We start from the raw sequence: 12,832 nt of genomic DNA on the forward strand, positions 1-12,832 counted from the left end.
ATAGCTCTTTTTCTTGTTTAATTTTTCTCTTTTATTAGGCCACAGTGGTAGCGCCTTCGTCCAGCCGTGCAGTTTGGCATCTGGGTCCTGTCCTCCAATGTGTTCCTGCAGCAACAACATCGTGGACTGTCGAGGGAGGGGCCTCACCGCCATCCCCGCTCACCTCCCCGAAGCCATGACCGAGATGTGAGTATCCCAGAAGAAGAAGAAGAAACATGCATTTACAGCATTTACAGTTTATACACTCACCGTCCACTTTATTAGGTACACCTGTTCAATTGCTTGTTAACACAAATAGCTGATCAGCCAGTCGCATGGCCCCAACTCAGTGCATTTATTCATGTAGACGTGGTAAAGACAACCTGCTGAAGTTCAAACCGAGCATCAGAATGGGAAAGAAAGGAGATTTAAGTGACTTTGAAAGTGGCATGGTTGGTGGTGCCAGACGGGCTGGTCTGAGTATTTCAGAAACTGCTGATCTACTGGGATTTTCACACACAACCATGTTGAAGGTTTACAGAGAACGGTTTGAAAAAGAGAAAATATCCAGTGAGCAGCAGTCATATTGACCAAAATGCCTTGTTGATGTGAGAGGTCAGAGGAGAATGGGCAGACTGGTTGGAGATGACAGAAAGGAAACAACAACTCAAACAACCACTGGTTACAACCAAGGAATGTAGAATACCATCTCTGAATGACAACACATCCAACCTTGAAGAAGATGTTCTACAGCAGCAGAAGACCACACCAGATACCTCTCCTGTCAGCCAAGAACAGGAAACTGAGGCTACAATTCATACAGGCTCATCAAAACTGGACAGTAGAAGATTGGAAAAATGTTGACCGGTCTGATGAGTCTTGAATGTCTGTGACATTCAGATGTTTGGTGGCAAACAACATGAAATCATGGATCCATCCTGCCTTGTATCAGTGGTTCAGGCTGCTGGTGGTGTAATGGTGTGGGGGATATTTTCTTGGTACACTTTGGGTCCCTTAGTACCAACTGAGCATTGTTTTAACTCCACAGCCTACCTGAGTATTGTTGCTAACCATGTCCATTCCTTTATGACCACAGTGGACCATCTTCTGATGCTACGTCCAGCAGGATAACGTTCCATGTCACAAAGCTCAGATCATCTCAAACTGGTTTCTTAAACATGACAATGCGTTCACTGTACTCCAATGACTTCCACAGTCACCAGATCTTCATCCAATAGAACCTTTGGGATGTGGTGGAACGAGAGATTGGCATCATGGATGGTCAGCCGACAAATCTGCAGCAATGACGTGATGGTATTGTGTCAATACGGACCTAAATCTCTGAGGAATGTTTCCAACACCTTGTTGAAAGTGTGAAATGAAGAATTAAGGCAGTTCTGAAGGCAAAAGGAGGTTAAACCATGTTTAGGTCTTACAAAGAAAAATTTGCAGCATTACTTATTTAATTGTACTGACTCACCACATGCTTTTGAGTTACTTTTTACATACAACATAGAGACCTGAACACATTGTTATTTCTGGGATATAACTGCATGCTCTATGCACACTTCTGCCAGTGGCTCATGTTCGGTAGCGTGACAAGGACACCGGATGATAACTTGGACAAATCCAATACATGGATTTTACAGGCCATTACATGTACTTTGACATTTAGTCAGTACATCAGATGTTCTCATGTGTGATCCAGCATTACAGGCTGGATTCAGTGACATATAAACTCACGTCCGCTGGCAGAGAACAAGATCATTGTAATTGTTTTCAGTGGGACTGTATGATTGCTAAACTTAAAAGTCACACCAGACATTTTATTGCCTCTTTCACAAAGTGACAGGAATCAATGAAACTGTGGTTCAACTAATTTATCTGTTTTAGTTAAACTTACCAGATCAGTTGAAATTCACATCTGGCAGACCTAGTGTTTTCCATGTGTTTTAAATAATGTGGCTAGTCTGATCACCTTTATTTTATTTTTTTGCAGAATTTAGTGAAATCTAAAATCAAAGAAGAACTTGGGATACATTTAATTTTTGTTGTTCTGTGATCATTCATAATTCCCTTTGCTCGGGTTGAGTTTTCAATGTACCAGTGTTTTCGTAGTTTCATTATAGCCTGATGACAGGTATTTTGATGGAAGTTACATCCAACATGTTAATCTCTCTTTTTCTCTCCAGTCGTCTGGAGCAGAATGGCATCAAGTCAGTTCCTCCAGGAGCCTTCACCTCCTACAAGAAGCTTCGGCGAATGTAAGTTCTCCTAAGAAGCACAATGTCATCACATTGCATCACAGCAGTTACAGTTAAAGTTTTCTTTTTCCGAATATCTGTGACCAGTCGTTCATATAAATTTCTTCACTGTCAGCACTGACCATGCTGGGTTATCAAATATCAACATCAAAACATAAGCTAACATAGTTAGAACCAGCACTGTTAAGAGAGTTAACTCCAACTCTCCATTATGACTCTGAGTTTAACAAACACTGCCGGTGAAAAGTTTTAGAACACCCCAGCTTTTCCAGTTTTTTATTGGGAATTATGCATGTTAATGTCTCATCTTAATCTGAAACGAAACATAGAACAAATAAACAAATTAAGTTAAAAAAATCATTTTAGAAACCAAAATATATTCTAAACTTCATCAAAGCAGCCACCTTTGGCAGATATAACAGCTGAACACACTCGTGTCATTCTTTCCACAATGAAAATCAAATATTCTTCAGAAAGTTCTTCCCAGCTCTGTTGCAGAAGTTCACATAAATGTGTGGTTCTTGTAGGTTGCTTCACTTCTGTCCAGTTCATCCCAATCCAGCTCCATGGGCTTTAAGTCTGGACAATGTGCTGACACTCCATGTTTTCAAGTTTACCATTTTGTTCTGTTTTCCTGAAATAGTTCTGGCATAGCTTGGACTTACATTTTGGGTCATTATCTTGCTGTAGGATGAACCTCTGACCAACTAGAACATACCAGAGGATACTGCATGGTGCTACAGAATGCTGTGGTAGCCATTTTAGTTCAGGGTTCCTCTCACTCTGTACAAGAACCGACCCTGGATCCAGCAAAACAGCCCCAGACCATCACACTTCCTCCTCCATGTTTGACAGTTGATGTCACACACTGAGGAACCATCCTTTCTCCTACTTGACGGCATCCAAATATCCTGTGTGATGAACCAAAGATTTCAAGTTTTGATTCATAAATCCATAACACCTTGTTCCAGTCTTCAGCAGTCCAGTGGTGGTGTTTCATGTTGGCAAACCTCTTTTTGTAATTCAGACATCTTAACAATGGCTTTCTTGCTGCAACTAGTCCCATCAAACCTGCAACTCCAAGTGTTCTCGTCACGGTTCATCCAAGCGACCTTAAACTCAACACTGCGCTTCCTGAAGTGGGCAGCAATACAGCCACCAAGTGTGAAATGGATCAGCTGAATGGTTGTTGAGAAAATCAAAGAACAGATAGACAAGACTGCCTGAGCTACTAGTAGGATTCTTATTTATCTTTCTTTATGTCACTGTAAATCAAAATCCAACTTTAAGGGCAGCCTGCATGGGAACAGCTTGAACAATAACTGTAGCATTGCTTATATCTGTTTTATTCTGAAAGGTAAGGTTGAATTTTGTTGCTGTCAACAGTGTTTCTACCTGGCCAACTTTACGTCTTTCAGCTTCGTGTCAAAAGAAGGAGAGAATCTTTACCTCTGGATAAACTGTGCTCAGTTTACCGCAGGAAGAGAACTTCATTTGCAGAGGAGTAATATTTTTCTTAAATGGGGTGCTTTGAAAATCAGCTAAGCTAACTCCATGTTGTCTTTTTTTTAGCTCCAAATCAAGTAAAGATTTCAGTATTTGCTTCTCCACAGGGACAGTGCCTCTAAGAACTTGTCAGTGTTTCAAAATGTGATCTGCCAAATGGATCGCTCTTCTTCTTCTGTCTCCACTGCTCACTGAGCTGTGGTTTTCCTGCTCGACATAACATGCAGCCCCAGTGGATTTTCAGCATTGAGGAGCGTTTGATGGAGGAGATACGGTCTCCATCAGAGGCCTTTTAAGGGTCTTGCATGATGAACCAAGCACATCTCATTGTGATCTGATGCATATGTATTAAAAATGCAAATCCGACCACAGCAATAATGTTCATGGCTTCTTGACTCTTTCACCCTGTTTCAGTTTCTTTCTGTCTCCTCTTGTGGTTTCTGTTTTCTCCACTGCTGCTGCCTTTCTTTCTTCTCTTCTTTTCTGCGGCTCCATCCTCAGACGTTCTTTCTCTCCGTCTTTGTCTCTCTGTGGTTTTCCTTTTCCTCTCAATCTCATCCTTTTTTTCTCTCCTTTGCTGCTTACATCATCACTGTGAGACCGTCACGAGCTCTAAGAGCAGGGGGTTGATTACATTTCCAGTCTGGCTGAAGTGGTTTGTCTTAAAATTTATTATGACAGCTGAGCAACTGACGTGTGGCAGCAGGACAAGGATTTTATAATGTAACATGTCATGGTTTGGCACACCAGACCAAATCCAAATTGTAAAACCTTCAACTTGGCCAGCAAAATTGCTCTTCCACTCTATACACTTAAAAAAAAAAAAACGCTGTCAAGTCCACTCACTGTCCAGTCATTTCATGAAGTGGGGTATCTTATTTTTATAAATGGGTTTGATTTGATTTGATTTGACTTGCGGTTAAGCAAAATGAACAATAAAGCCATTCATGCATGTTTTACCCAAGAGAATAGCACATGGAAATGTAATATAAAGAAGAGAATACATCCATCAGCTTTCAGTCCTAATAATGACGTGCTTTTTGTATGGTGCTTTGAGCAAAATTCAGTTCTGAAGACATTTGCAACAAAATACCTGCTTTAGATCAATCAGTCAACTTTTAAAAGCAGCACATATGCAGAGATTAAAGAACGAAGTTAGCAAAGTGTCGAAAAATCACTTCAACAACTGAATTTTTGACAAAGGTTGAGTTGAAAAAGTCAGTTCTGGATGCATGTTTTGATGTCTGCAGGCAGGTATTTCCAGACTGTGGGAACCTGACAGCAAAGGTAAAGATCATCTTTGTGATTAATTCTTGAGGGACAGCTTAGCAAAACTAGGAAAAATCCTTTGGCAGACAAGGATTGGTTTGTAGTTCAAGTCAAAAACTTGAACAAAACAGCAGGAGAGAAGTGATCAATCTCACTGAGAATACAAGCAGGATGGAACTAGTGATTTAATTTCTTTATGCTGACATTGTAGTCAAAGATAACACAAGATTCCTGCAGTAGCTGGATACAGAGTGGGACAGTGAACTGTGGTTTAGGTTTGTAGGGTTTCTGGGTTATGGGCTCTAATCTGAGCTGCTGTTAACTTTCCATTTCTGAGGCTGGTGACTCAGCAGCAGAGGTGACTCTTGGTCTTCCTTTTCTGGGGCGGTCCTCATGTGAGCCAGCTTGGTCGTAGCGCTTGATTGTTTTTGCGACTGCACTTGAGGATACATTCAAAGTTCTGGCAATTTTCCAGACAGACCTTCAGTTCTTAAAGTAATGATGGACTGTGGTTTCTCTTTACTTAGCTGATTGGTTCTTGCCATAATATGGATTCTAACAGTTGTCAAATAGGGCTGTCAACTGTGTACCAACCTGACTTCTGCACAACACAACTGATGGTCCCAACCCCGTTAAGAAGGCAAGAAGTTCCAGAAATGAACCTTGACAAGACACACCTGTGAAGTGAAAACCGTTTCAGGTTCTACCTCATGAAGCTCATGGAGAGAATGAAAAGAGTGTGTAAAGCAGTAATCAAAGCAAAGGGCGGCTATTTTGAAGAACTTGCAAAAATAAAAGATGTATGAAGTTATTTCGCAATTCTTTGTTTGCTACATAATTCCATATATCTTGCTTCATAGTCTTGATATCTTCAGCGAGAATCTACAATGGAGAAAGTAGTAAAAATAAAGAAAAAAACATTGAATGAGAAGGTGTGTCCAAATTTTGACTGCAAGTGTATTTCTTTAAAAGCACCTAAACGGTGAATTCAATCTATGAATAAGAAGTTCTTGAAATGGGAAAACAGTTGTTGTCTTTACATCAAAACTCAAACAAATGAAGCAATCAGTAATTCCTTAAAAGTTCTAGAAAACTGGCTGCTGTGACTTAAATCATTCATAAATCATTCTGTCTCATCCCCAGAGACCTGAGTAACAACCAGATATCCGAGATCGCCCCTGATGCTTTCCACGGCCTCCGAGCTCTCAACTCACTGTGAGTAACAAGCACTCAGTGTGTAACTAATAAAATGTTGGGAGTGTTGAGAGTGCCTCTGCCAATGTTTTTACATGTCCATATCTCCACATGCTTCCACCGCATGCGTATGTTTGTGCATCTGTTGGTATGAATAATTCAAAAGAGGCGCCTGCTCTCTGTAAACGTAGCGCTCATATGAAATATCAGGACATGCAAACAGTCACAGCGGGTGGTCAGCCATTTTGTGTATATACGTCTGTGTGTGTACGTGGATTGTGAACGTGTAGCCATATGCACAGCGTTTTAGTGGAGTGTGAAGTCATCTAAACATCTCATGGACAGAAAAAGAGTCCTACTGTTGTTTTGACAGAGCAAATTCTGTAAAATGCATCGCAGTAACCGGTAGCAGACTGATGGAGAATGTGTGATCCCAGAACTAGAAAGCATTCGGAGAGCTTTCTGCTATTGTTTGTGTGCAGGGTGCTGTATGGTAATAAGATCACTGAGCTGCCCAGCGGAGTGTTTGATGGCCTGGCTTCCCTGGAGCTGCTGTAAGTCCAAACCACAACATGCATATTTTTGTCTGAGCTGACATTTACACTGACTGTGTTTAACAGGAATAAATTTCAGGTGTCAAATGGAAGTAGCCGTTTTGTTTTAAATGTTGGATGGAAACTCATTCCTGTCTCGGTGCGAGTTTTTGCCAACTCAATAATCTGTTTCTCATGACTTGCTATGACATTGCTTTTTGAAAACACTGTCATATCAGCTTGCAGAATCCAACTTGCAATGCAGTCAGTAAGTGGATCCTTTACTTATGCAGGAGAAAGTTAAATCCATGTGGCACTGCAGCAGATGTCGCAATGAGGGAAGACACAAGCTGAAGCAGAAGATTGTGTCAGTTAAATATACAGGGTGTCCATAAAGTCTCTTTACAATTTTAATAGCTTATTACAAAGACAGTTGATGAGATATCTTAACCAGATTAGTTTTATTGTAATCAGTGGTTGTCAAAGTTTTTTCTAGCTCATTTAATACACCTCTATGTGGGCACCATTAGTTGCACAAAGCAGATCAAGACAGTACTCGATTTCTTGCCATGTGGCACAGCCTCATCAGTGGTGGCAATGGCATCAGAAATCCTTTGAGTCAAGCAGTAATGTCCCATTTCTTTGTTCGATACGTGATATCTTTAACATAACCCCGTAGAAAGAAGTCCAGGGGAGTGATATCTGGATACACACTGTGCATTCTCTTGAGGAGTAGCCATTTTTCAGGGTTTCATTTAACAACACCTCTTTCACCAACAGGATACCTGTAACACACAATTTCAATTTACTTACAAACTTTAATAAACACTGACCCCCTACCCACTGCCTTTGTAATAAATTCTTAAAATTGTAAAGAGACTTTATGGACACCCTGTAAGTATATGAAAAGTGTCTTTCCATTATGTATTTTATATGCACCTGGGTCGCATCACACAGGGAAACATTAATTATGTCAAAATTTTAGAATACCAATATCCCAAAAATGTGTTTTTATACTTGTCAGGGTGGTTTAACACTTTTCGAAGAAGAGTTAATGTGCTTCGTGGGTCCTTTTTTAAATAATTTCTCATGCAGTGAGCATTTATCTGACATGACTCCTCAGCTGTTTGTGCTTCTTACAGTGCCTTTGCCTCCAGACATCATGGAACATGGCCAAAAACAGCTGACATGAAAGAATGATTACAATTGTCATGAATTCCTTTTGCAATAGAGACCAAAATAGTTTTTCGTACCAGCCCAGAAACTTGCTTATTTCTGCTGTCAAGTTGAACATTTTAGTTCATTCTCTTCTGGAGCCAACCTCAACTGGACATTTGAGGAGCTGCACTTTTTGACACTTGAGCAGTGGCTTTATTTTCATTTGATTTAGGCTGACAGTTGTCTTCCTGCTAGAACTTGTACCAATGCTGTGTTCAGATACAGTTTTTAGGCTTCCAGTGATTGTGCCAAGCAGCATTTCATTACCAAGGGATAAAGAATGAATGGGCTGCTTTGTTATCAGAAGTACAGTCAACATCAGCCCTTCCTTGTGTAACAAAAGTGCCAACTTGCTAGATCCTGCATTTAAGTGAAAAATAAGGCTTCTCTGCTGGAAATATTATGTTTCTGATCCAGTGTCTGATGAGTTTTTCTGTCAAACGTGCACTACCGTTCAAAAGTTTGGGGTGACCTTGGAAATGTCATGTTGTCCATAAAAATTCATATTTTTCTTCATGTGCTAACATAACTGCACAACAGTTTTCTAATCATCAATTAGCCTTTCAACACCATTAGCTAACACAATGTAGCATTAGAACACAGTGATGGTTGCTGGAAATGTTCCTCTGTATCTCTATGGAGATATTCTATTAAAAATCAGCTGTTTCCAGCTAGAATAGTCATTTACTACATTGACAATGTCTAGATTGTGTTTCTGATTCATTTATTTTTATCATTGTCATTGAAGAAAACTGCTTTTCTTTCAAAAATGAGGGTGTTTCTAAGTGACCCCAAATTTTTGAATGCTAGTGTAGGTTATGCAGATGACATAGTGCTGATAGCGAACAGTGAAGAAAACTTGCAAACTGTAGTATCCATAATTAATACAGAGAGACAAAAACTTGGTCTGTCTTTAAACAAAAACAAAAGAGAAGCAATGGTAATTTCAAAGAAAAATGTCATCCCAACCTGTAACATAGAATTAGACCAAGTAAATAAACTGCTTTTCTTACATTTCTAAGTGTCTCAAAACTGTTGGACGGTAGTGTAGTTCTGTGAGAGTGACACCACCCAAACTGAGATTACAGCTTGGGATTTGTCATCCAGTTTCTTAATAATAGTCTTGTATCATCCTGTAGGTTGCTTAACGCAAATAAGATCCACTGCATCCGAGCCACAGTGTTCAAAGATCTGGAGAACTTGGCTCTCCTGTCGCTGTACGACAACAAGATCCAGAGTCTGGCCAAAGGCACCTTCAACTCTCTGCACAGCATCCAGACCCTGTGAGACAATCAATACATTCATACTATTTAAAGTTCTGTTCCACTCCATTCAGTCTGATCTGACTGATGTCCTTCCCCCTTGTGATTTCTCATCAGCCACCTGGCCCAGAACCCTTTCGTGTGTGACTGTAATGTGAAGTGGCTGGCCGACTTCCTGCGTTCAAACCCCATAGAGACGAGCGGAGCGCGCTGTGCCAGCCCTCGCCGCCTCGCCAACAAACGCATCGCACAGATCAAGAGCAACAAATTCAGATGCTCCGGTCAGTCAGCGCCATTGTGTGTTGTCAGTGTGTGTGTGGTGAGAGACAAAGAATTAAAGAAGACAGGAGTTTAAACTGAGAGCAGCAGTGGCAGTCTGGGTTTATGAGTTGCAGTCAATACTGTAAGATGTTGAACTACTGCTCAGCTTCCCAGAAGGGACATCTAAAAACAGCAGGTGCAAGAAATGTAAAATTATTATCGTCTGAAAGCCCTTTGTCATGCTAGACAGTACACGTTTATTGACATATACTGTATGTATGTTAGTGCTGTCAGAAACACTTCTCCGTTAATTAAAATACTGATTTAAAAAATGTGACCACAATTGCAAGAGATATCAATGAAAGAAACAATACCAAAAAAGCAGATTAAATTCAATTTTAACTGTTTTATTTGAGATTACATTTGGCCATCTTCACCCTATCTGCCCCAGGGTCAACACCTTGGGGCAGATAGGGTCAATGACCTTGCTTAAAGACTCAATAGTTTCAGCTTATTGGTGCTGGAGCTTAGAGCTTCCATCATCCTACCAGTAACCCGTCTATTCCGTTGTAATTCCCCACAATTTGTAAATCATAGCATGAAATTATGGAATTTCTTTTTGTTGTTGAAGGACCAAGAACTCTTCTTCCTCCCTGAAATTACAAAAGAAATAAGAAATCAACGTAAATGGCTAGTCTAGTAGCTTTTTGAACAGGAAAAGTACATGAAAGGTGGGACACAAAGAGAGTAGGGAAAAAACACGCTTACATATGTGTGTGTGACAAGAAGGAAGCGAGTTAATCTCACAGACTGTAACAGGATGCCTGTAACTAAAAGCTCCCTGGCCGTTTTCTTCTCCCACACGCTGCCAGTATGTGTGAAGCCAGTATATGAAGCCAGCCTCTGGACAGTAAAACCATGGCAAGAGCTCTGATCCCCACACAGGCTGCTCCACGCCGCTTTAGTCCACTGCCAGGGCTGGAAAGCTTCACGCAGGGCGACGCAGCGCTTCCATAAAACAGAAAAACACAGACACGGATTGTTTCACTCCTGCTTTCTGCTATGTACTTTAGGTACTGCTGCCAATTTCATATGAGACCTCCTCCAGGACTGTGTGTGGCGATTTGCTTTTGTCAGCCATCCAACACATTTGACTGACATAGTTTTGTTTCTGCTTTCTTTTCACACCAGCCAAGGAGCAGTACCACATTCCAGGTGACTATATGTGTTTGTATTGTCATTGTCACTTATTTATGTAGGTGGACACATTAATTAGTATTTGTTTTCTGATGCAGATTTTGACTTATTAGATAAAAACATTTTCTGTAATTTAAAATATGTTCATTTGAGAAAAAAATACAGTCATCTTGGAGTATGTACACCACCAGAAAAGGCTTTAGAACACCCCAATTTTTCCACTTTTTTTATTGGAAATTATGCATGTTAACGTCTCATCTTTCTCTGAAATGAAAGCATAGAACAAATAAACAAATGAAGTAAAAGAAATCTATTGAGAAACCAAAATGTATTCTAAACTTTTGACTCATCAAAGTAGTCAGCTTTGGCAGGTATAACAGCTGGACGCGCTCGTGGCATTCTTTCTACAATGGAAATCAAATATTCTTCAGAAAGTTGTTTGCAGAAGTTCCCATAAATGTGTGCTTCTTGTAGGTCACTTTGCTTTCACTCTTCTGTCCAGTTCATCCCAAACCAGCTCCATGGGCGTTAATTCTGGAGAATGTGCTGCCACTCCATGTTTTCAAGCTCATCACCTTGTTCTTTTTTCATAAGGTAGTTCTGGCATAGCTTGGACTTATGTTTTGGGTCATTATCTTGCTGTAGGATGAACCTCTGACCAACTAGGAACATACCAGAGGGTACTGCATGGTGCTGCAGAATGCTGTGGTAGCTGTTTTGGTTCAGGGTTTCTCTCACTCTGTACAAGTCACTGACCTTGGTATGATGCCACGGTGTGTTCCAACTCCACTTTTATGCAAACAGAGGGGGTTGTAAGTAATCAAGAAAAGTTGGGTCACCTGTAGGATTTGGTAGCACCAACTTTCAAGGCTTGATCAACCTCCGTTGCTGCAGAACAGCTTAAAGTTGTTCACCATTTCTTGTTCTCTGAAAAAGGCCTTTTTGTATAATTCTAAAATGTCCATTATTTTTCAGTTCTGGGTAGCCTTTCCTTTTTTAACCTCTGGCAGTTCAACACTTGCCTTTGCACCATTTCAAGCTATTCATTGGTCTTGAACTACTTGAATTTCAGTAAAAAATAAAGAAAAAATTGGGGCGTTCTTCAACTTTTGACGGGTTGTGTATTTAGCTAGATATCTCTATAGATATGTCTAAGACTTGACCACCAGTCCATCTGTCTGCCCTCCCTGCATTTGTGTCCAGGCACTGAAGACAGACGTCTGAGCTATGAGTGTAACAGTAAGCCAGTGTGTCCTGCTAAATGTCGCTGTGAAGCCAACGTGGTCGACTGCTCCAACCTCCGTCTCACCAAGTTCCCTGAGCACCTGCCGCCCTCGACTGAAGAGCTGTGAGACACACACTCGTACATGTACACACTAAAATTCTGTCAGACGTGCAGCCATCTGTTAATCAGACAGCATCACAGTGTGTGGGCTTCGTGTCTGAATATGCACCCTGCTCGTTTTTCCATAAAAGTCTCAACGGTAGTGTTACTCGGTCAGACCTGGTCACATTTCTGCATCACTTTCAAAGCAGCACGAGTCTGAAGTACATGTCGTCACATTAATGGATGGACCCACACACAAGTGATGTACTTCAGGTTGTATAAGATGATTTGGGGAAGGCTTGCTTCACATTTCAGAACCACTATTGGTCCAAAACCATGACAGAGAACAAAGACACAGAATATGTGCCAACATCACAGACACCTTTTACATCTATTACCAGTGAAATGTCTTTAAAATTAAGCCTGTTCCAGCTGACTTAGAGTGAAGGTGGGGGATGGACAGATCTGCAGTCTATCACAGAGCTATATATAGAGACAAACAATCACACTCGCATTCACACTTATGGACAATTTAGAGTTTTTGGACTGTGGGAGGAAGCCGGAGTACCTGGAGAAAACCCACACATACACAGGGAGAACATGCAAACTCCATGCAGAAAGATCGCTGGAAGGCGGGGTCATGAACCCGGGATCTTCTAGCTGCAAGGCGACAGAGCTAACCACCAAGTCACTGTGCAGACTTTTCATAGTTTATTTCTACATATAAATTAGCCCCAACATGAAGACAGAATCAATCTGGATCTAACTGCAGATCACACTGTGAACTTTTCTTTTACCTCTTTACCTCAGGCAGACAAATGG

General features: G+C 40.8%; 1 protein-coding gene across 1 annotated transcript in view; it reads left to right on the plus strand.

Moving 5' to 3' along the window:
- LOC110966075 (slit homolog 1 protein-like) overlaps window positions 1-12,832 on the plus strand; it is a 113,350-nt gene that overhangs the window by 57,102 nt on the left and 43,416 nt on the right. Inside the window, exons 10-17 of the mRNA XM_022215319.2 lie at window positions 39-186; window positions 2,172-2,243; window positions 6,162-6,233; window positions 6,695-6,766; window positions 9,103-9,246; window positions 9,343-9,506; window positions 10,678-10,701; window positions 11,887-12,031. Of these exons, the coding sequence (XP_022071011.2) occupies window positions 39-186; window positions 2,172-2,243; window positions 6,162-6,233; window positions 6,695-6,766; window positions 9,103-9,246; window positions 9,343-9,506; window positions 10,678-10,701; window positions 11,887-12,031 (841 nt within the window). The remainder of the gene's footprint in view (window positions 1-38; window positions 187-2,171; window positions 2,244-6,161; window positions 6,234-6,694; window positions 6,767-9,102; window positions 9,247-9,342; window positions 9,507-10,677; window positions 10,702-11,886; window positions 12,032-12,832) is intronic.

Source organism: Acanthochromis polyacanthus, chromosome 3, assembly GCF_021347895.1.
Source record: "Acanthochromis polyacanthus isolate Apoly-LR-REF ecotype Palm Island chromosome 3, KAUST_Apoly_ChrSc, whole genome shotgun sequence".
Classification (NCBI taxonomy): domain Eukaryota; kingdom Metazoa; phylum Chordata; class Actinopteri; family Pomacentridae; genus Acanthochromis; species Acanthochromis polyacanthus.